Genomic DNA, 24,837 nt, shown 5'->3' with positions numbered 1-24,837 from the left:
ATTGAGACATGAGTACTGCTTCACGCTCCTGCGAGAAGCTTCCCATGAAGCTAATTACTGACAGTGTTAGGGTCCAAAATGGCACCCTATTCCCTAAGGAGTGCCCATGGGCCCTGGTCAAAAGTAGTGCACTATTTAGTGAATGGTGTGCTAGTTGTGACGCATAAGTGTGACAGTGTAGTGACAGTTTCAGGTCCTCTCCAGGAACCTCCGTTGTCCTCACAAACACAACAAGAGAGAAAAGAAATTAACACAGAGATACTGAGCATTCAGTGGTGTTTTTATTTCACAGACAGTACTTTAATATAATTATAACATTTCCTAAAAGCTTAAATTTCATTCGGGGCTTGAGTGCAGTTCGTTTCTTCGGGGGTGTACCAGTCAGAATACCTCAGATTTTGCGGCAAGTCTAAGTCACACATCCCTTACTCTTCTCCCTGGCTCCAGCGCAATAGTCTAAAGCAGGGGGGCAACTAGAGGCCAATTTCAACCGCAGGCCAATTTCTGTCATTTGCAAACTGCAAATTGACCAAAAGCAAGCCCAAAAACAGATATTTGAAAATAACAATAATTTCATATCTTGATTACATTGAAACACCATCACATATGTCTCTCTCTACATTTCTGGAAATACTTGGGAACAAATGTTCCTGAATTACATTTTTTGGCTGAATTCCTTAAGATGCTAGTCCTTTTTCACTAAAAACTTTGTCGGGCCAAACAAAATCACTTGCGGGATGGTTTTGCCCCGTGGCTTGCCTGTTGCCGACCCCTGGTCTAAAGTGTCTTCCTCCCTCGTCACCTTTCTTCCTCTGCACTGATGAATTGGACATATCTGTGGGGTGTCCACTGTGGGAAATGAAACGTCTCTCTCTTGAATAAGTGACTAAATGAGACTAACCTGTCCTGTAAAAATACAGGTTCAATGAAAAAAAAGAAAATCGTATATAAAGGAGAGGAGACAAGGAAAGAGACACTTTAAACTATTGAGATGAACCACCTCCCTATCTGTTCAGTATGGGAGCATCCTGGTCTACTCCTTCACTTCTTGAATCCTTCCTCCTGGATGTCGAACTGTCTGTTGGGCTTGGTGGACTCCAGCATCAGCTCATACAGCTGTCCCACCTGCTCGTCCTGGAACAGTTTGAGATCCCCCTCCGACAACTCTGCTCCAAACTCCACCTTCTTCACACGGTCCCTTGCAGACTCCAGCACCTGGGTCTGCAAGGTGTCACGGTAGTTCTAGAGCAAAGACAGAGAAGGAACATTTAGACTATCCTGGTAGCTCTAGAGCAGAGACAGATAGGGAACATTTAGACTGTCCTAGTAGCTCTAGAGCAGAGACAGATAGGGAACATTTAGACTGTCCTGGTAGTTCTAGAGCAGAGACAGATAGGGAACATTTAGACTGTCCTGGTAGTTCTAGAGCAGAGACAAATAGGGAACATTTAGACTGTCCTGGTAGTTCTAGAGCAGAGACAGATAGGGAACATTTAGACTGTCCTGGTAGTTCTAGAGCAGAGACAGATAGGGAACATTTAGACTGTCCTGGTAGTTCTAGAGCAGAGACAGATAGGGAACATTTAGACTGTCCTGGTAGTTCTAGAGCAGAGACAGATAGGGAACATTTAGACTGTCCTGGTAGTTCTAGAGCAGAGACAGATAGGGAACATTTAGACTGTCCTGGTAGTTCTAGAGCAGAGACAGATAGGGAACATTTAGACTGTCCTGGTAGTTCTAGAGCAGAGACAGATAGGGAACATTTAGACTGTCCTGGTAGTTCTAGAGCAGAGACAGATAGGGAACATTTAGACTGTCCTGGTAGTTCTAGAGCAGAGACAGATAGGGAACATTTAGACTGTCCTGGTAGTTCTAGAGCAGAGACAGATAGGGAACATTTAGACTGTCCTGGTAGTTCTAGAGCAGAGACAGATAGGGAACATTTAGACTGTCCTGGTAGTTCTAGAGCAGAGACAGATAGGGAACATTTAGACTGTCCTGGTAGTTCTAGAGCAGAGACAGATAGGGAACATTTAGACTGTCCTGGTAGTTCTACACAGAAAAGAGAAATAAAGGATCATTAAGACAATTAATTTCCGGTAACACTTTACTTGACACCTACCGACATAACACGTTATGACACGGTCATAACCATGTCATAACAGCTGACACAACTTGTCACAATATGGTTGTAACACTGTCATGACCTATATATTTACACCTGTTGTGACATATATTGCGTTTTATGCCTGGTTATGACACCTACATAAGAGTATCAAAACCCACATTTGTTCAAATGTGTTTTTTCCCTGCCAAGAAGATTCCTTTCTATTGAAAGTTTGTTTCTTAAATTCTTTGTTGTTGTTGTTGTTGTTGTACTGAATTCTTTAAAGTCACGTTTTCACACGTTGACACTGTCAAGAAGCATTATGACCATCCTGTGTCACTTTACTTGGACTAAGAAGATATGCTTTTTGACAGTGTCATAAAGCATTATGAGCATCAATCATAAGCCACCCAGGCTTATCACGTACATGGCCTTATGTCAGTCATCAGTCAAAAAGAGGGTGTCTTGTCCTAATCCTGAAACGTGCTCCTGCATTCATCCCAGTCGCCAGAAACAGAGCATTGAGGTAGGTGCATGTCTGACATCAATGTGTGCACAATTACAATGATCATTTAACATGGTCAACTTCAGAAAATGCTATATAACATAAACATACTGCTGACAAGTAGGCTATGGTGTAATGGAATGTTTTGCCTTGTGTGGTAGGTTTTGAAATTCTTATGTAGGTGTCAAAACCAGCCATAAAACAACGCAATAAACATATATGTCACAACAACTATAAATACATGTGTCATGACAGTGTTATTATTTATTTTATTTAGGGCTCTGGCGGTAATGACATTTTGTCAGGCGGTTATTGTCATGCAAAAGACTGCCGGTCTCACGGTAATTGATCGTTAATGAACATAAATGTTTAGCATCTCCAGGCCTCCATGAATACAAACCACTGATGAGCATCTTTGGAACATCTACAATTTAAAAATTCTAATAAATCAATTGAATATACACCATCACAATAAATCCATTATTTATTTTATTCAGGTCTAAAGAAACATTATGATATGAAGAAAATGTATTTCAGAAGAACAGAATATGAGTTGGTTTACTGTGTTATCTGGCTATGTGCCATAGACTGTAGGCTTGTTCAGTTAGCAGACAAGATATGTTTATAAGTCCTGAGCCATTATTTTATATTTTAAAGTAATAAAAATATAATTGAACTTAGCTGAATAAAATAGAAAGGATATTTATCCCATTACGGAGCGAGTGTGCATATGAAGTGGCTATGTTGAGTGTAAAAGTGATCATTTGAAACAGGTCCTATATGCTAGATTTAGAGTTATTTGGCAACTTTAGTTGTGAATGATACAAATACTAGAATGTCTTAGAAATCAAAAGATATATGGGCTGCATGATGCGACTAGAGACTATTGATGACTTGAGAAAGTCCTCATCAAGTGATCGATCATATTTTCACCCATCAGATTATTCTCAATTTAATCTCGTATTTACTAATACGTAACATATATTTAGATTAGAATGGCCCATTATTAAATGAGCAGGAACAGGGGCAGGGACAAAAATACATATCTGCATGCATTTGAATAGTGAATGGAGGTGCTCTCCCACCGGTCCTTTTCTAGGCTACTTCAGGTTTATAGTGGAGCATGTGCTTAATATGAGCAGCTGAGAAATAAATATAACACTTATTTCACTCCACACATTACCACTGTTTGAGGCGCATGCTCTCACTGCGTGACAGGTGATATTCCTGTTTGAGGAGCATGCTCTCACTGCGTGACAGGTGATATTCCTGTTTGAGGAGCATGCTCTCACTGCGTGACAGGTGATATTCCTGTTTGAGGAGCATGCTCTCGCTGCGTAACAGGTGATATTCCTGTTTGAGGAGCATGCTCTCGCTGCGTAACAGGTGATATTCCTGTTTGAGGAGCATGCTCTCACTGCGTGACAGGTGATATTCCTGTTTGAGGAGCATGCTCTCACTGCGTGACAGGTGATATTCCTGTTTGAGGCTCATGCTCTCGCTGCGTGACAGGTGATATTCCTGTTTGAGGAGCATGCTCTCACTGCGTGACAGGTGATATTCCTGTTTGAGGCTCATGCTCTCGCTGCGTGACAGGTGATATTCCTGTTTGAGGAGCATGCTCTCGCTGCGTGACAGGTGATATTCCAGTTTGAGGCTCATGCTCTCGCTGCGTGACAGGTGATATTCCTGTTTGAGGAGCATGCTCTCGCTGCGTGACAGGTGATATTCCTGTTTGAGGAGCATGCTCTCGCTGCGTGACAGGTGATATTCCTGTTTGAGGCTTATGCTCTCACTGCGTGACAGGTGATATTCCTGTTTGAGGAGCATGCTCGCGTTGTGTGACAGGTGATATTCCGCCCAAACTCTGTATGCCGTGGGCTTAATTTGTGAAACATTAGGACCAGATGGAGGGACAATAGAGCCCTGAGTAACAGGCCATTAGGACCTGATGGAGGAACAATAGAGCCCTGAGTACCAGGCCATTAGGACCCGATGGAGGGACAATAGAGCCCTGAGTACCAGGCCATTAGGACCTGATGGAGGGACAATAGAGCCCTGAGTACCAGGCCATTAGGACCCGATGGAGGGACAATAGAGCCCTGAGTACCAGGCCATTAGGACCCGATGGAGGGACAATAGAACCCTGAGTACCAGGCCACTAGGACCTGATGGAGGGACAATAGAGCCCTGAGTACCAGGCCATTAGGACCTGATGGAGGGACAATAGAGCCCTGAGTACCAGGCCATTAGGACCTGATGGAGGGACAATAGAGCCCTGAGTACCAGGCCATTAGGACCCGATGGAGGGACAATAGAGCCCTGAGTACCAGGCCATTAGGACCTGATGGAGGGACAATAGAGCCCTGAGTACCAGGCCATTAGGACCTGATGGAGGGACAATAGAGCCCTGAGTACCAGGCCATTAGGACCCGATGGAGGGACAATAGAGCCCTGAGTACCAGGCCATTAGGACCTGATGGAGGGACAATAGAGCCCTGAGTACCAGGCCATTAGGACCTGATGGAGGGACAATAGAGCCCTGAGTACCAGGCCATTAGGACCTGATGATTGTTAGTGAGTTGGGTACTACCAATGCATGTCCAGAGTGCACGGAAGCAGACTCAACGGTCACATGGAATTTTACTGCTGGCATGACTGATGACTGCCGGTGTGGCGGTAATACAGTCACCGTAACAGCCCTATTTCTGATTACTGTACCCCTAATCACATGCTCAAAGTACCCCCTGATGTGCAAATGATCAATCGGCTTGTGTCTTCCCAAGTACCCTGTGTGGATAGGCCAGGTACACACAGAGAACCACGGCTTTAGACATATCAAAGAACTAACCATTCCATTCCCCTCCAGCGAATCCATTGCTCTGGCAAACCTATGCCTACAGAGGATATTCAGTAGCCAATTCAACTGAATTAATGAAAACTATTAAGGAAACACAATAGATAGGCTATGTATGAATATATCACATCAATATGGAAAGCCCATATCCCTGGAGTCTATAGAGAAACATCATTGGCCTGTTTACCTGGGGAAAATATGATGCGCATGAATCAAGCCCTTCTACAGCACGGATCTATTCAATAGCACCACGTAAGGTTGATTGGTTATAAAGGAGTATTCTCCGATTCTTATCTCTGAATTCCTGGACTGACAGTATCATGGGATTTGATACGGACACTACAGGGGTCACTGGCGGATGATTTGAGGTCATTTTAAGGGTTAATAGAGGTCATAGCCCACACCTAACCTGCAACGCAGCCAGTCAGACCTGGTCAGAAATGGAGCGCAGGTCATACATATTGTTGCGTCAAATAAGCAATATACAGTGGTATTTGCAGAGGCGTGTGGTTCAGAACTGTTCAGGGCTAGCAGAAAATATTTTGGCAACTCAATGGTGTCCTCCAACATGCCAGTCTGTCACACTACAGTCATTCTCAAAACTTTTGGCCACGACACAATAATTAATTTTCACAAAGTCTGCTGCCTCAGTTTGTATGATGGCAATTTGCATATACTCCAGAATGTTATGAAGAGTGATCAGATGAATTGCAAAGTCCCTCTTTGCCATGCAAATGAACTGAATCCGAAAAAAACCTTTCCACTGCATTTCAGCCCTGCCACAAAAGGACCAGCTGACATTATGTCAGTGATTCTCTCATTAACACAGGTGTGAGTGTTGACGAGGACAGGGCTGGAGATCACTCTGTCATGCTGATTGAGTTCAAATAACAGACTGGAAGCTTCAAAAGGAGGGTGGTGCTTGGAATCATTGTTCTTCCTCTGTCAAACATGGCTGCCTGCAAGGAAACATGTGCCGTCATCATTGCTTTGCACAAAAAGGGCTTCACAGGCAAGGATATTGCTGCCAGTAAGATTGCACCTAAATCAACCATTTATCGGATGATCAAGAACTTCAAGGAGAGCGGTTCAATTGTTGTAAAGAAGGCTTCAGGGTGCCCAAGAAAGTCCAGCAGCTTGTCCGGAGAAGACAAGATGAACACTACCATCAGTCCTGTGTCATGCCAACAGTAAAGCATCCTGAGACCACTCATGTGTGGGATTGCTTCTCAGCCAAGGGAGTGGGCTCACTCACAATTTTGCCTAAGAACACAGCCATGAATAAAGAATGGTACCAACATATCCTCCGAGAGCAACTTCTCCCAACCATCCAGGAACAGTTTGGTGAAGAACAATGCCTTTTCCATCATGATGGAGCACCTTGCCATAAGGTAAAAGTGATAACTAAGTGGCCCTGGGAACAAAACATCGATATTTTGGGTCCATGGCCAGGAAACTCCCCAGACCTTAATCCCATTGAGAACTTGTGGTCAATCCTCAAGAGGCGGGTGGACAAACAAAAACCCACAAATTCTGACAAACTCCAAGCATTGATTATGCAAGAATGGGCTGCCATCAGTCAGGATGTGGCCCAGAAGTTAATAGACAGCATGCCAGGGCAGATTGCAGAGGTCTTGAAAAAGAAGGGTCAACACTGCAAATATTGACTCTTTGCATCAACTTCATGTAATTGTCAATAAAAGCCTTTGACACGTATGAAATGCTTGAAAATATACTTCAGTATTCCCATAGTAACATCTGACAAAAATATCGAAAGACATTGAAGCATCAAACTTTGTGGAAATTAATATTTGTCATTCTCAAAACTTTTGGCCACGACTGTACATTGTACAATATCAGGAAAGGCAAGAGTCTAGGGCTGACACTAACTATAAGAGATATGGGGGACGGGAATCCATTTTTATTTTCTAAAATGTCAACCCTTCAGAGTACCCTCTTGCAGCTCTCAAAGCACACACTACTGCATAAAGAGGACCAAACCACTTAACTAATACAGTGCAGTGAGTGCACTCCGCATAGTGATCACATTTGTGCAGGACAATCTGATCAATATCAGAGGCTGATCACTCTAACCGTGGAGTGGCAAATACAGGTAACAGAACAGTCAACCAATCCTTTTCAATGATTCCTTTTCCCTGGTATCCCCCTTGCTATGCTACTGGGACAGATGATGGGACACATCAAGCTAGTGTGACCTCTGCTGGACCATGCCCAAGACAACATAGTGTGTCATTAAACTCAGCCCAGACAGACATGTTAAATCTGTGTCAAGACCATTTACGAATCAACAACAAGGAGATATAGAGCAAACATCTGTTTTTATTCATACAAATGAAATACATATCCCTGTCTGGAGTTAGAACATGTTTGGACCTCGCATCGAGCCATTCATAAAGACATCGTAAGGTTCTGGAAGAGGTTCAATTTAACAAATAACAGGCCATTTGTCTAAAAAGCTTGCTCCTGTCTTGTACATAATGGAATTATTTTGAGTGTTGGCCAAGGGGTCATATTTTCTTGGAGACAGAGGAGAGCAGTCCTGTGCTGGAGCCAGGACAGACATTTCAATGTCACATTTATATTCAAACTTTTTGGGAAACCTGTTGACTGTCATGTAGAAATGAATTTCTCAAGGTTACAGTACAACTTTATTTGTCCATTGTAACAACAAATTCAGTATAAAGCTGATATCCAATCTATTCTACTTCCTCAGAGTAAGTTTTGAACAACAGACAATCTGTGTACTTTTTTAATGCATCTCTTCCGTAAACCTATTTAGTCTAAACTATACGACTAGATTTGCTCCAAAGCAATGTGGGTAAAGTAGTCCCTAGTCTTGCTAGGTTAGCTTTGGTTGGTCAAAACCTCCCTCTGACTCTCGACAACTCAAACGCATGGTCGGCTGCGAATCTCTCTCTCTCTCTCTAAAGGTAATTCCCACTCCTCTCTCTCTCTCCCGAGTCCCTAACATACTGGCTGTATTAAGCAGACCTAGTCCCTGCTTCTGTGGTGTCTCTCCCCCTCATGTGAGAGCTTGTCTGTTTTGATACAGGGCGATTTATTAGGAGCAGCTCTATTCCACGGGTTCCTATGCAACTGAACCAGACTGAACACTCAGTGCTTGTAATCTGGTTAGGAGTCTGTGTGTGTTTGTGTGTTTGTGTGTGTATGTGTATGTAATCACATTTAGGAGTCTCGCTCTTTGTCTGTTCTTTGGGCTCTGCCTGCCGCCCTTCTGCACTTCTCTGAGGCAGCTTGGATGGAGGAAGGGAGCGGTGATTCACCCACTCCTTAATGAATGAATAGAGAGAAAGAGAGGGGGAAGAGAGAGATGGGAGGATTCTGAATCCGAATGCATTGGTTACATCAGGGCTCTACAGCGCCACCATTTTACTGACATGTGCGACAAAAAAATATGTGCAAAATAAATTGCAGCCGTAGCTATTTTGTTTCACTGCATGGTAATCGCACAAAGAAATACCAATCCCATTTCCCATCTTGCATAGCAGCTGTGTCTGGGGGGGATGTGCGCCACAGAAATATATATATATTTTTAAATGTATACATTTTTTATTTAAATTGAACCTTTATCTAACTAGGCAAGTCAGTGAAGGACAAATTCTTATTTTCAACGAAGGCCTAGGAACAGTGGGTTAACTGCCTTGTTCAGGGGCAGAACGATAGATTTTTTTACCTTGTCAGCTTGGGGATTTGATGTTGCAACTTTTCGGTTACAAGTCTAATGCTCAAACCACTAGGCTACCTGGGTTCGAGGTTCCAAGCCCGTTCTTTCATTCTATTTGGGGTAGCAGGTAGCCTAGTAGTTAGAGCGTGGGGCCAGTAACCGAAAGGTTGCTGGATCGAATCCCCGAGCTGACAAGGTAAAAATCTGTTGTTCTGCCTCTGAACAAGGCAGTTAACCCGGTAGGTTAATTGTGAATAAGAATTTGTTCTTAATTGACTTTCCTAGTTAAATAAAAGGTAAAATTAAAAAATGTGACTAGTAAACTCAGCGGTACACTTAATGGCTGCCTGGTATTGTGATGCAATAATTTGACCAGAAGAAGATCTGTTTGGGATGGAAACGTTGTCAATAAAGCTGTGAATTGGGAGCTTTAACAGTGTGAGGGCCTTCAGGTTCTATACTAGCATACTTTATTAGCCCAGCAACTATGTTTTTTAAGGATGTGCGTACGACCACAAACTTTTCAAAGTAAAGATAACTGCTAAAATAATGGAAACACTTGAGTAAATGAGGGATACAAAGTACAGTGCATTCGGAAAGTATTCAGACCCTTGACTTTATCCACATTTTGTTATGTTACAGCCTTATTCTAAAATGGATTAAATTGTTTTCTTTCCCCTCATCAACCTACACACAATTCCCCATAATGACAAAGCAAAAATATGTTTTTTGAATTGTTTACAAATTCTTCATTAAAGATTAACTTAAATATCACATTTAAATAAGTATTCAGACCCTTTACTCAGTATTTTGTTGCACCTTTGGCAGCGATTACAGCTTTGAGTCTTCTTGGGAATGATGCTACAAGCTTGGCACACCTGTATTTGAGGAGTTTCTCCCATTCTTCTCTGCAGATCCTCTCAAGCTCTGTCATGTTGGATGGGGAGCATCGCTGCACAGCTATTTTCAGGTCTTTCCAGAGATGTTCAATTGGGTTCAAGTCCGGGCTCTGGCTGGGCCACTCAAGGACATTGAGACTTGTTTCCAAATCCACTCCTACGTTGTCTTGGCTGTGTGCTTAGGGTTGTTATACTGTTGGAAGGTGAACCTTCGTCCCAGTCTGAGGTCCTGAGTGCTCTGGAGCAGGTTTTCATCAAAGATCAATCTGTACTTTGCTCCGTTCATCCTCCCCTCAATCCTGACTAGTCTCCCAGTCCCTGCCGCTGAAAAACATTCCCACAGCATGACGCTGCCACCACCATGTTTTACTGTAGGGATGGTGCCAGGTTCCCGCCAGACGTGACGCTTGGCATTCAGGCCAAAGAGTTCAATCTTGGTTTCATCAGACCAGAGACTCTGGTTTCTCATGGTCTGAGAGGCTTTATGTACCTTTTTGCAAACTCCAAGCGTGCCTTTTACTGAGGAGTGTCTTCCGTCTGGCCACTCTACCGTAAAGGCCGGATTGGTGGAGTGATGCAGAGATGGTTGTCCTTCTGGAAGGTACTACCATCTCCACAGAGGAACTCTGGATCTCTGTCAGAGTGACCATCGGGTTCTTGGTCACCTCCCTGACCAAGGCCCTTCTCCCCCGATTGCTCAGGTTGGCCGGGCAGCCAGCTCGCGGAAGAGTCTTGGTGGTTCCAAACTTCTTCCATTTAAGAATGATGGAGGCCACTGCGTTATTGGGGATCTTCAATGCTGCAGACATGTTTTGGTACCCTTCCCCAGATCTGTGCCTCGACACAATCCTGTCTCGGAGCTCTCTGACAATTCCTTCAACCCCATGGCTTGGTTTTTGCTCTGACATGCACTGTCAACTGTGGGACCTTATATAGATAGGTGTGTGCCTTTCCAAATCATGTACAATCATTTGAATTTACCACAGGTGGACTCCAATCAAGTTGTAAAAAGATCACAAGGATGATCAATGGAAACAGGATGCACAGGATTCCAGTCTCATAGCAAAGGGTCTGAATAATTACGTAAATAAGGTTTTTCTGTTTTGGATTCGTAACATATGATAAGAATCGGGCACCCATTATGATACCATTGACTTGAATGAGGATGCCCATTCTATTTCTATACTGTGCTTGCACTGTAGATCTATTTGAAGTGCTGAAAGTTTTAAAAAATGAAGCCCACCACAGAGAAGTTTGTCTAATTTAGCCAGAAGTCTAGTAGTGTGACTTTGTCCTCGTGCTGCTTGGCTATTTACATCCTTTTGTTCACACACCAAGTTATTTTTCAATGTTAGTTTGAGTTTGCTGCATGTGCTAGCGAATAACAGAGATTCAGTCTCATTCAGAGACATGCCAGTTTCACTATTACCACAGCAACCTTAAAGGGACAACTGAACATTGTCTCAACTAAGTGACTAAAATATTTGGGGGTGCATTGTGCCTGATTGAGCATGGACCACGGCAAAAACATTTTATTATTAACATTTTTGTAATTTCTTATCATTAAAACACTCTTCCTCAAATACATTGATTGTACTCCTAAATTTATTTTTATGCTCCTACGTTTTTCAACTTTAAGGGCACATGCACCTTGTAAAAAAATTCAGCATACATTCCAAACCACTCTTATCCTGTAACTCCTATTGTCATTGTCCAATGTTCACAGTTAGAAAAAAATGATGTTTTTGCATCTTTCTTTGATCCCATTTCCCTCTGTATCTTTTCACTACAACGTATCTAGGTTGATAGGTACACATACTGGGGCTGTGATGTTACCAGTACCGCAATATTTTTTCCATGGCAAAAATGAAAACACGAAGAAGACTTTTAGTTCTTTTAAAAACCTGCTGTATGTAAAATATTGTGTTCTATAGCTTGGAATATGCATAAATGTGACTCTGGATGACAACATCATGATGGTTATGTACATCACTAGGGCTGTTTTCCTAAAGAAGTTACATCTGCTTTGTGTTTAGTTTCCTTGCCACGATACTAACGAGCATCGCAATACTGGTATCGTCCCAGCCCTATCACATACCATGTCAAGGAGCAAGGCCCGCTGTTCACACTGCTCATGTAGCTAGCTATACATCTAATTTTGTCACGTGCGCTCAATATTTGTCACGTGCGCCGAATACAACAAGTATAGATAGACCTTACAGTGAAATACTTACTTACAGACTCTAACCAAGTGCAACAAAGTATTAGGTGAACAATATGTAAGTAAAGAAATAAAACAACAGTTAAGACAGTGAAAAAAACAGTAGCAAGGCTATATACAGACACCGATTAGTCAGGCTGATTGAGGTAGTATGTACATGTAGATATGGTTAAAGTGACTATGCATATATAATGAACAGAGAGTAGCAGTAGCGTAAAAGAGGGGTTGGCGGGTGGTGGGTGGCGGGACACCACGCAGATAGCCCGGTTAGCCAATGTGTGGGGGCACTGGTTGGTCGGGCCCATTGAGGTAGTATGTACATGAATGTGTACATTAATGTATGGAGAGTGGGGAACGTGGTGAGTCATGACTCATGATTTAGCCTAGGCCTAAAGATAAACCATTTAACATAAGCTATTTCCACTGATTTTTAAAAACCTTTTATTTACCAAGGCTACGATCATATGAGAAAAAATATATTCTGCGAGAGCAATTGGACCAAGACAACCGCAAGTGATGAAGATATTTGTATGTAGCCAGGAAAGGATGAGGAGAAGAGAAGAGAAGAGAGGAGAAAAGGAGAAGAGAGGAGAAGATAAGAAGAGAAGAAGAGAGGAGAAGATGAGAAGAAGAGAGAAGGAGAGGAGAAGATAAGAAGAAGAGAGGAAGAGAGAGGAGAAAAGAGGAGGTGACAGACAAAAGAACTACATTCTCTCTGCTCTGGCATCCAGCTGCCATTCCGTCACCACTTCATTTGACTCATTAATGCAGGACGATGGACTCCCTTCCTCTTTAATTCATCATTACACTGGAAAAACACTCTGTTGGTACCTCACAGACAGTCATTGTAGTACTGGGCCATATCTGGCATCAGTTTACCACTATATCATATGAAGCATATTGAACAGCTGGTAGAAAGCACTAGGCTAAATCAATCCTATCAATTATGATTAGTTCATGAATAAGGATAATTCATTAATGATGACCTCCTGTAAGACAAATGAGATACATAATTATTGGTTAGATTATTATACATAAATTAATAAATGGTTTGCTAAACAAATCCTTGGAGGCTATCAGGACACAGGCCTATGCCAGTCTGCCTGTAAGGCAATTTTACAGACAGATACAGACAGAGCCAGTACCTGTCACAAAATACCCGTTGGATGAGTGTGTGTGTGTGTGTGTGTGTGTGTGTGTGTGTGTGTGTGTGTGTGTGTGTGTGTCTAACAACATAGACCCAACGTCTTAGAGCAGGGGTCCCCAAACACCGGGCCGCGGACCGATACCGGGCCGCACGGAAAGGATAAATACATTTTTAGCCGAAAGAGGAACCTGTGCTATCATTTTAGCTGCAGCCTCTCCTAAGAGTTCACAGCAAATGTCCTTAGCAGCAGGTAGAATCAACTCCTCGCCAATAGTGAAATGCTTCTTGGCCTTAGCAATACAGCTAGCCACTAAGTATGACTCTCTCAGTGCAGCCACGTTTGTTGATGCGTTGGCTTTCAAGACTTGCTTCTGTCCTTCTTGTTCACGTTTTCTTTGCTTTCTTCGCTCAAAGAATTCAACAGGATTGTCTTTAAGTGCAGGGTGCTTGGATTCGATGTGCCGAAGCAGTTTTGAGGGCTTCATTGCCTCGTTAGATTGCCTATCTCCACATACTACGCACAGGGGGCTTGGAGCATGCGAGTCACCTGTCACAATAAAGACATATTTTAGGTATAACATCATATTTTCCGTTGAATAAGGCTCTTTTTTTCTCTCGCAGTCTCGGGCTCCGCTGTCTGCATTATCAACATTGTTGTTGGGCCTTTTATCTCCCTTACACCTTCTGAAGAAGCTCTCCAGCGACGTTTGTTTGTTTTTATTCATGTCAGCTAACATAGCTAGCTAGTACAAAGTTGTCGGGCAACACAGCTCACGCAGACCGCGATGAACTCGCTGCGCACGCATTTCTCAAGTTCAAAGTCTGTGAACTGTTGTGGGCCTGACAGAGATATTAGAATGGTAAGAAAGGGACCAACAGACTTCACCAAGTTCAATGTAATTACTGCACAAATAGCCTAAAATTGTATATAATTATTATTTTCTTTTACTGATAAATATATATATTTATCCTTTCCGTGCGGCCCGGTTGCGAATGTCCGCGGCCCGGTGGTTTGGGACCGCTGCTAAGACTACAATATTATGCAAAGCTAGTATTGATGATATTGAACAACATTTCTTTATTGCCGTTTACATTTTGTGCTACTGCACCCTTTAAGCCAGTGGTCACCAACCGGTCGATCTCGATTTCATGTGTCTGAAGGTACAAATCAAGTGCACTATATGCCGACCGCTGGCATATTGGATGGCTCAGATTACCGTGTCTGCATTAACATAGTAGGCGTAAAAGAAAGTTACAGCAAAGTTGATACGGTGAGATTTCAAAACATTTAAAACCACGACCAGAGAGAGACTGTCAACGAACAGAGCAAAGAGCTTCTGTTTTTAAAAGTGAGTTTATGTTTAAGTTCTTACTCAGCACTGTCAACACTTTTTATTCAACACTTTTATAAGCCATAAAATGTGCGTTCTTCCTATTTCCACTCCTGCTACAACCAGCACTGCAGCTGTAATGAAGGAGCAGCAACGTGGATCACGAATTTGTGCATGATGCGACTCGAGTTTCGCCATCAGCTGGAAGACAGTGTCTGTGGGGGAAAGGGAGAGCGGAGGGACGTTGAGGTGGACCCTGTGACTGACCATCAGTATAATGTTTTTAAATGGTCTGAACAACAATAAATGTGAACGGTAGATCTCGGCTTGCATTTTGACTCAGAAAGGGATCTTGACTCAAAACAGGTTGGTGACCACTGCTTTAAGCTCACCTGAGATAAATGTCCAACTGACAAAAATGGTATCTATGTATAACAATGCCAGGTTCATTTAACAGTAAAATAAGACAAAATGCATTTCAAAATGTAAGCTGTGAATGCCTGAAATCTATTATCTTGTAGTAGTTAACCAAATGATGCTGCTTTTGTGTGACTGTGACATACAGGCTCAATAACTAGCATGAAAAATATTTTAAATTGGTAAGAAATAGTAATTATTGCCCATGAAATGTGCTATCCTGTGCATATTTATCTACATTAATATTTTAACTGTACATAAAGTATAATCTGAGAAGATACATATCTGGAAAATGTGTTTATCTGGGGGTCACCTCAACACCAACGTTTTTTTACAGCTTTGAAATTTGTCACTTGTGGGTACTTACACAGCTGTCAATAACCTAATAATAAAACATCTGAATGGCTTAAAATAAAAACGGTTATGGATATAACAACCAGATAAATTGGTTGAAGCCAAAGATTGAAGTGGGCTTATGATGATAGATAACGTATGTTCATTGTGTGTGCTGTGCTAAAATCTTGAATCAGAGATGCAGAGATATTGTCTAGGCTCTGGAATTATAGCAAACACCGCCATCGTGCGGCGAGGGATTAAACGGCACATGTTCTTCTATAAAAGTGACCAACGATATTGGTTAAATTTCCTGTCCCCTCAAATATCCTCTATTCAAGGCAATAACTAGCATGACCATAAATATAAGTACGTGCTTATCAATTTCATTTATTAGCTACACATGCATATGTATTGACCGTGCACATGCAATGACAAGCAGTTTCTGTAGTGTTGCCAACTTACCCCCCATTCCCTCATGAAGACAGTGACCTCCTCGGGCGCCGCCGTTTTGTTCCTTCTGAATTCATCTTTGACATACTGGTCTCCCAGCGCTCTCAAGTCAATGGGCAGGAACCGGTGCAACAGTAGAATCCTCTTGTACAAAGAGAAAACTCTTGATACATGGGAAGGATTCGCCATGAAGTTGTTGGCAAGAGAAACACGCAAAACAAATAAATCTAGTAAGATCACTAGCCAACTATGTATGACGGTTAGCTACTTGACTTTCCTTCAAAGACAACTTGGTGGCTGATTGTATGACAGGTGAATGTTAACTAAGCCAGCTATACTAATCTGTGATTGCTGGCTCGAACTCACAACTTTCAGGTTTCAAGCTAAACGCCGCGTTCACTACTATTTAAGGCAAGTCCTTTCGTGACAAATGTCGCATGACACATTCAGATAAAAGCAAATACCTCTGTAGATGTGCAGTTTTGGCAACTTAGTCACATTAAAACAAGGACAGTTATTCAACAAAACAGCGTGTCCTTGTTTATCCCGGAAGTAGAATTTTCTTTGACCATTCATACTTGGATGGGAAAACCTCAAGATGACTGTTTTCTTATAGTGCCCCTAGCGGTGAATTCGTATTTGGACGTACCGTTATTAACGTGAATTTCATATGTTCCAGTTATAGTTATTCCAACAAATGATATATGCATTGCAGCACTAAGCAGTAGCCTAAACGACAAACACCAAATCAGTCAGGGGATTCTCAATGTCCATCGTAACCTGAGACAAGTATTATAAAGAGTGGTTATGAAAATGTTATAGAACTGTTACAAAGTTGTTATTTATAAAAACAGGACATTTTTATTTGAGCTCACTCTTCCAAAATAAAGAGAAAAAAAATAAAGGCGACACTGACTAAATCGATTTTTGTTTCCAAGAACATTCTTGTGATTGCAGGTAAATGGATGAAAGCGCGACCCGTGTACCGTTCGTTCAAAATCGGAATTTAAACAACAAATACGGATACCATTTGGATCCGTGGATATGATCATGCACAGACTGAAAATGTGTGAATTATAGCCTACTAGTGTACATACATATTTGCAGTCAGATGTATCAGACAAGGCAAAATCAAGACAAACTGCTTGGTAACATTCCATGCATGAGTATAGGAGGTACCTGATAAACCGTGAGTTAATCTGCCTATAAAACTCACTCCCACCGCTATGTGCTCTTATTCTTGTCACTCAATGCTTCTACTCCGGCGTTATCCACAATCAGAGGAGAATATTTGTTTTAAACATTTTTGTGTGAACAGGTAAGCCCATTTTTCCCCAGTAAAAATTACCAACGATAATATCAAACTATTTTAATATCAAAATGTTGCAAGATGTGTTATTGTAACTTTAAAAGTAACAATGACTTTGATTGAGAGTCATTATGTATTTAAAATCCTTTATTTTAAATACATCCCCCCCTTGTAAACTGATCTTGAACAGGCACAATCAACGTCAGTTGTATACTGTATATAGCATATTTGCTAATTATTTTTTGACAGGTTGGAATTAACAAGTGTTTGTTCACCTGCCCTAACTCACTTTTTTTTGTATCCCTCACAGGGTTTGGTCTGAAAGAGGGGAATTATGATCACTCTTTCACTTGTACCCTTTGTGTCTGGGCTGTGTATAGGATTTCTGTCTATTCAATACTTTGTTTACTCAGACACCAGCACTGCAAAACGAGCTGTTTTCTCACTGGGTTACTCCAGTGGAGTTCATTATGACAAAAGGGTTCCAAGACACATACACTCAGGTAATTGACTTCTGAATATCCATTCACTGCATTTTATTTGTGGCTTTCTTAATCACAATATTGAAATAAAATGTTATTCATCAAAAACGAATATAAACAAATGCGTTTTGAGGTTTTCTCCACTTCCTATGACGATGTAAGGTCTAAGTCTAAGTAGAAAGCTTTTTTTTTGTGTGTGAGAGAATCTTCTAACATCTGTGATTCCTGAAAGATTTCTGGTTCCAAGAGGCCAGTGGATTAGAGCACAGTGCTGGGAACACTACGGTTAGGGGTTTGATTCCTGCACAGGCCACATGTAGTTGTTTCAATGACACAACCAAATACTTTGGATAATAGCATCTGCTAAATCAGAGTTTCCCAAACTTGGTCCTGGCCCCCCAACAAAAAAACGTGGGTGCCCTAGCACCACACAGCTAATTCAAATACAGTGCCTTCAGAAAGTATTCATACCTCTTGACTTTTTCCACATTTTGTTGTGTTACAGCCTGATTTAAAATTGAATAAATCGAGATTTTGTGTCACTGCCCTACACACAATACCCCATAATGTCAAAGTGGAATTATGCTTTTAGACATTTTTACAAATGTATAAAAAATGAAAAGCGGAAATGTCTTGAAAAGTTGAAATGTGCTTAAGAGGTCACATAATAAATTCATGTGCAATAAGTGTATAACATTATTTTTGGTACCTCAGTCGAGCAGTGAAGTTCAAACATAGATTCAACCACAAAGGCCAGGGAGGTTTTCCAATGCCTATCAAAGAAGGAAAACCCATCTATTGGTAGATGGGTAAAAACTAAAATATGACATTGAATATTCCTTTGAGCATCGAGAAGTTATTCATTACACTTTGGATGGTGTATCAATACACCCAGTCACTACAAAGATACAGGCGTCCTTCCTAACTCAGTTGCCAGAGAGGAAGGAAACGGCGAAATGTCGGAATATTGCTGTGGAGACTTGCTTCCATTAAGCCACAAGAGCATTAGTGAGGTCGGGCACTGATATTGGGCGATTAGGACTGGTTCACAATCGGTGTTCCTATTTATCCCATTGGCGTTAGATGGAGTTTAGGTCAGGGCTCTGTGCACGCCAGTCAAGTTCTTCCACACCGATCTCAACAAATCATTTCTGTATGGACCTCGCATTGTTCACAGGGGCAATGTTATGCTGAAACAGGAACGGGCCTTTCCCAAACTGTTGCCACAAAGTTGAAAGCACAGACTCATCTAGATTGTCATTGTACAGAATGTACATATAGGTAAGGATAAAGTGACTAGTCAACAAGATAGATAATAGACACGTAGATCCCCTGAACGCAGCTCACTCTCCAGATCCCAATCACCTGTTCACACACCTGTATGTCATTATCACACACTATTTAGTTCAGTTCTTTGCACCCTATCATTGAGAGGTATTGATTGTTTTCTGGCACACTTCCAGTTGGAGTTCTGGTTTTACTGTAATTTAATCCTCCCATGTATGATAGTTTTGGCCTGCCTCACTAAAAATGCCTTTTGCCTATTCCCTGCCTGTACCTAAGCCTATCGGATTATATTTTTTACAAATAAACACCTGCTGTGCCCTGCGCTTGAAACCAGCTCCCTGTCTCCCATCATGTTCATGACAACACCAGAGTATGTGGCAGAGGAACTTGAAGCTCTCAACCTGCTCCACTACAGCCCTGTCGATGTGGATGGGTGCGTGCTTAGTCCTTTGTTTCCTGTAGTCCACAATCAGCTCCTTTGTCTTGCTGACGTTGAGGGAGAGGTTGTTGTCCTGGCACCACACTGCTAGGTCTCTGACCTCTTCCCTGTAGGCCGACTCATCGTCATTGGTGATCCGGCCTACCACCGTCGTGTTGTCGGCGAACTTAATGATGGTGTTGAAATTGTGCACGGCCACGCAGACGTGGGCGAACAGAGAGTACAGGAGGTGTCTAAGCACGCACCCCAGGACCGAGTTTGGGACACCATGTGCTAATTGATCACACTTTTTATTCATTATTTTTTAAATGAACTCTTTCAGATGAGGACAGGAGTGTTGCAGCCAACCTGTCCCAAAATGTACGACTACTATGTTGGATCATGACTGGGCCTAAGAACCTGGAGTCCAGAACCAAACACATCCGGGCCACCTGGGGCAAACGATGCAACAAAATCCTCTACATGAGCTCAGTGGAGACAGAATTCCCCACAGTGGGGCTCAACGTAACTGAGGGACGAGACCAGCTCTACTGGAAGACCATCCGAGCCTTCCAGTACATCTACCAACACCACCGCAACGACTACGACTGGGTCCTCAAAGCCGATGATGACACGTTCGTGGTCGTCGAGAACCTCCGACACACATTGTCTAAACAGGACCCGTATAAGCCTGTATACTTTGGGCGAAGGTTCCGCCCGTTCGTCCAGCAGGGTTACATGAGTGGTGGAGCCGGCTATGTCCTCAGTAAAGAAGCCGTCAGAAGGTTCATCAAGGGATTCGACACGGGGAAATGTTCCCACTTCTCCACCATAGAAGACATGGCTCTGGGGAAGTGTATGGAGATGATGGGTGTGGAGCCGGGGGACTCCAGAGATGTGAAGGGAAGGCAGACGTTTCATCCCTACCCACCAGACAAGTACCTGATCAAAGAGCCACCCAGAAAACTGCCCTGGTATCTCTTATACGACCACTACAAACCAAGAGAGGTAAGCATAGCCTAACCCTAATGAAGTGGACATTTACATCAAGTATAATCATACATACCATTCTATTCAATTATATTTCAAGCTCTGTGTGCGGGTGGTATACTCCCTCAATCATGTGTAATGTATATTGAGAGGTGTCATAGATGCTTTGGGTTTGGCATTCAAAGTGTTTTATGATTGAGTAGCTACAGTAAATATTTACTCATGGATTTGTACTTATTATAAGTAAGTAGCCAAGCTTGTGCGAGCCGGACAGGCTCATAAGACAAGAGCCTATATCATGTTACTGTATCGTGAGGCAGCATGATGTACAAGTCTATCGCAGGGCCTTATATAAACACTTGTATAATGTTTTATACAGGCTTAATACAGCATTTGGTATACTACCTAAACCAGCCTTTCTTAAAGTATGGGTCGCGACGTGTCAGTGTAAATGTATAATTATTGATTAGGCCAAGTGCATCTGCGCTCTCTGCTTAGCAGCAATCTCTGCTCAGTTTGGCAGCTGCGCCAGTGTGAGAGGGAGATGCCCGTGTACTTCGCGGTTTACCAGATCTTTTTTCTGCAGTTTTCTTGAAGATCACTCCGCGACCCACCCGATACAGCGCTGTCGTTCAGGCAGCGGATGATGCGCTGTTAGCCATTGGCTTGTCATTCCCAATCACTCACCGCTGTTATCAAATGGACTCATATCAAATGGACTCATGCTAGCCACAAGTTCTGACTGAGCTCAATTGTCATGAAACGCATATACAGCGATGAGTTTCTCTCTCTTTCATACAAACTTATAACAATGTGTTTTGTGTGTGGAAGTGCTTAGTAATGAGTCTCTCATAACGAACAAATTAATAAAACGACACGTCCTGACCAAACATCCACAGCATGATGGTAAACCCAGGGAGTTCTTTCAGAACAGGACAGAATGCTTCAGGAAATAGTGCTTCGACAGTGGAAAAGTAAGTCAGCTAGCAAGGCATTGTTGTCATTTTATAACAGGTGATGAGAAGCAGAAATAAGGGAGTACTAACTCTCATAGTAGTAGATGTGAGTTTTTCTTTCAAACAATCCCCTGGCCTTGTACACAGCTAATAGCTAACATTCGCCAAAGCAAGCTAGCTACTGAGAGTGCAACCCTAGTAACAGTACAGATGAAGATGAAAAATGATCAGGCCCACTGTACATCTTACTGTAGAAATTATTGTTGAAAACTAGTCTAGGTTGGAACTGTTACTGTTATAATACAATAATAATTGTTATTCTTAACTGGAATAAACTGATTGAAGCAAGATGCTTTTTGAGGCAAACACACTCACACAGTTCTGGGCTGCTTATCTACAGGAAGCGGTCTCCTGCCTGACTGAGAAAGCAGATGATGTTCTGGTCCAGTTTGGGACCACATACCTATGCGAGTCAGGGTTCTCAACTCTGACATACTTCAAAAACAAGTACAGAAACAGTTTGAAGGCTGAGCACGACCTCAATGTTGTAATATCAAAAACAGAGCCCAGAATAGACATGCTCGTTAGGACTGCTGTGTGTGTTCTGGTCTACATCTGTGTGATGTGATCAATCAGTTTATTCCAGTTCAGAATAAAACATATGTATTGTATTTTAACAGCAACAGTTCCAAACTAGACTTTCTTTCAACAATAATTTCTACAGTAAGATGTACAGTAGGCCTGATCATTTAAAAAAATCTGTACTGTTACTTAGGGTTGCACTATTAAAAAGCCTGTGTGTGTTCTGTTATTCATCTGTGTGATGTGATCAATCAGTTTATTCCAGTTCAGAATGAAAATAATTGATTGTATTTTAACAGCAACAGTTCCAACCTAGACAGATATATGAGTGTTTTTAATGGGGGAAATTAACATTAATATATATTTATATGGATATTTAATTTCATTGTTATTTGTTTTTGTCTATATTGCATTTTTTTTAGGCATAAGTGCAATGAAATGTACTGATATTTATATATAGTTGCATATTTTCCAATGCTTGGGTCCCAGGAAAACACAGAATTTCTCACTTGGGTCCCAGACTGAAAACGTTGAAGAACCCCTGACCTAAACGACTATTAATATACTTAATCAGACTGTCGTTCTTCTTTCCCCCAGGGCCCAGAATGTTGTTCAGATCACATCGTATCATTTCACTACATCTACCCTGTAGAGATGTACACGCTGGAATACTTCACCTATCATCTACGGCCCTATGGATACAAGTACAGGTACAACCCTGATGCTGCAGCAGCTGAAATTGAGAGTAACACCACCACACCTGTCTCTGCTTAACACAGAGACATCACAGACGGACTACTGTACTGAAGAAAGCACTTATTACAGTGTCATGTTTAAATGCTGAAACAACAGCCTGACATTGGCACTTTCTTTGGTAAGCTGAGCAATGATGGAACCACTATCAAATTCATTGACATGGTAGTTTTAAACATATTTTGAAGCTATACATTGTTTGTTTACATAGACAACAAATACATGAATAATAGAGTAATATAGTTTTTTTGTGACGGGGGAGACAGTTGTACTAAGTTGAGTTCATTCTGTTGATAGAGTTTCACATTTCCTTTGCTTTTGTTGTACAATGTAAACAAATATCTATTTTACAGTCGAGTGTTCATTTTTTACAACTTACAGTAAAACAAAGGTTAACATGATATTTTGTTCAAATGAAAATAGAAGTATGTACTTAATGTGTTCCCCAGATTTCTGGAGGTCTAGTGAAATATTCAATTCAGATTGTTAGCTAAAGATTCAATTTTGACTAAGTTCAGTACACAACAGATCATTTTATGTCATGATACTCCTGACCTGTGAGAATCTGTTCAGTGTTTTTGGTTTGAAAGTTAAGGTGTCTTTTAATGGACAATTATTTGAAGCAACACAATGAGTAAAAACAAGAGTGTGTGAAAATATACAAAATATAAACAGGTTGAATATTTGTACAGTACAGGGGGTGGTTCACAGACTACATAAAGAACACAAAAGAGAAATAGAGTATACATGTCCTCTCTGGAGCATCAGTGTAGCAGTGCTGTCGTTCACCTGAGCTTTGGTCAAACTGTAACCGATAGAGAGACTGTGTCCCGATTCTCCACCCTTATCCCAAAGTATGGACTTACACACTCCACATCCTTGGGAGAATTGGGATTCAGCCATAGATAGATAGGAGCCCATGTCCTCGGTGCATCCCTCTGACATCAACATTGGGAAATGTGCAGGCTTTGCACACGGCCCAACTCTCTTTAAACAAAGCAAAACTGTCTGTTATATGAACTGGTTTTGTAACATTATGACGTAATCTGAACAAGGAAACAAGTTCTCAAGTTTCTGTTAACTATTTTCCCCGGTTCTGACCATTCTGCCTGCCCTGACCCCGAGCCTGCCTGCCGTTCTGTACCTGCCTGACTCTGACCCGATTACGAACCTCTGCCTGCCCTTGACCTGTCTTTTGCCTGCCCACTGTTTGGGTCAATAAACATCTGTGATTCTAGCTGTCTGCATCTGGGTCTTATCCTGAGTTCTGCTAGTTATTTTATCAATGTATTTAGATAGGCCTATGTTATTTGCATGGATTCCATGTTGTATTGACTGCTATGAGTGTCAGTGTAAATAAAACGTAACTAGAACCATATACTAGGCAGTCTAGCATCTAGACTTGAACTTGATCTAGATTCTTGAACTTGATGTAGAATCACATATTGGGCAGAGTCATGAAGTCGTTGATCAGGTACACGTGCTCCTCATCTGGGCCAGAGGTGATAGCAATCATCTCAGCCTGGAATTCTGCGTACAGCGGGTCTTTCTTATTTACCACTCTGATGACAAACATCTCAATGCTGGCGGCGTCCTCAGGCTGCACTGCATCACGCCGGTGTGCCTGCCCATCGGTTAGTACCACGGCAACTTTATGAACACCGGGCCGCGAGGCCTGGAACAGCTGGTTGGCTCTCAAGATGGCACTATCCATAATGGTGGCCTCGCCCAGGTATAGCATCTTCCTCACCGCAGTCAGAGAAATTACATAGATTGAGAGAAATTACATAGATAGACAGACAGACAGATATACCAGTGGATGAACGTGTGAGTGTAATTAACATCACTCTGTGGGAGGGAGAAGAAAACGCTATTAAGATATAAAAATATGGTTGAGCGACTTAACAAAAGGTGCCATTATGAAACAGTATGCATGTTGTGCCACACAGGACTGTAACTGCCAAACAAACACACACAGACCGGTTCAATTGCAACATGGACACACACAACCATTTGCTGTTCACTATGAATGTTCTTGTTGATGTGCTTAACAATACTGTCATATTACTGTACACAGGGAGACA

At 42.0% G+C, this 24,837-nt stretch overlaps 2 protein-coding genes across 8 annotated transcripts in view; one reads left to right on the top strand and one right to left on the bottom strand.

The window, feature by feature from the left end:
* Window positions 1–262: 262 nt before the first annotated feature.
* The window catches only part of LOC129831008 (succinate dehydrogenase assembly factor 3, mitochondrial-like), a 32,898-nt gene continuing 8,323 nt past the window's right edge, over window positions 263–24,837 (bottom strand). For 4 of the 7 annotated variants that reach the window (XM_055893975.1, XM_055893973.1, XM_055893974.1 and 1 more), the window contains one exon: window positions 263–1,242. In XM_055893975.1, coding sequence (XP_055749950.1) covers window positions 1,042–1,242 — 201 coding nt within the window. In that variant the 3' untranslated portion in view covers window positions 263–1,041. Of the gene's footprint in view, window positions 1,243–15,988; window positions 16,549–24,837 lie in introns of those variants that run through there. The other 3 variants (XM_055893969.1, XM_055893970.1, XM_055893976.1) reach the window with 2 other exon arrangements.
* Window positions 17,599–23,808, top strand: LOC129831012 (glycoprotein-N-acetylgalactosamine 3-beta-galactosyltransferase 1-like). Its single transcript, XM_055893983.1, has 3 exons — window positions 17,599–17,788; window positions 19,816–20,480; window positions 22,598–23,808. The coding sequence occupies exons 1-3, from the start codon at window positions 17,620–17,622 to the stop codon at window positions 22,772–22,774; spliced, it is 1,011 nt and encodes a 336-aa protein (XP_055749958.1). The 5' UTR covers window positions 17,599–17,619; the 3' UTR covers window positions 22,775–23,808.

Source organism: Salvelinus fontinalis, chromosome 32 (assembly GCF_029448725.1).
Source record: "Salvelinus fontinalis isolate EN_2023a chromosome 32, ASM2944872v1, whole genome shotgun sequence".
Lineage (NCBI taxonomy): Eukaryota > Metazoa > Chordata > Actinopteri > Salmoniformes > Salmonidae > Salvelinus > Salvelinus fontinalis.
The sequence above is the reverse complement of the archived record's forward strand: the minus strand, read 5'-3'. Positions and strand labels throughout refer to the sequence as shown.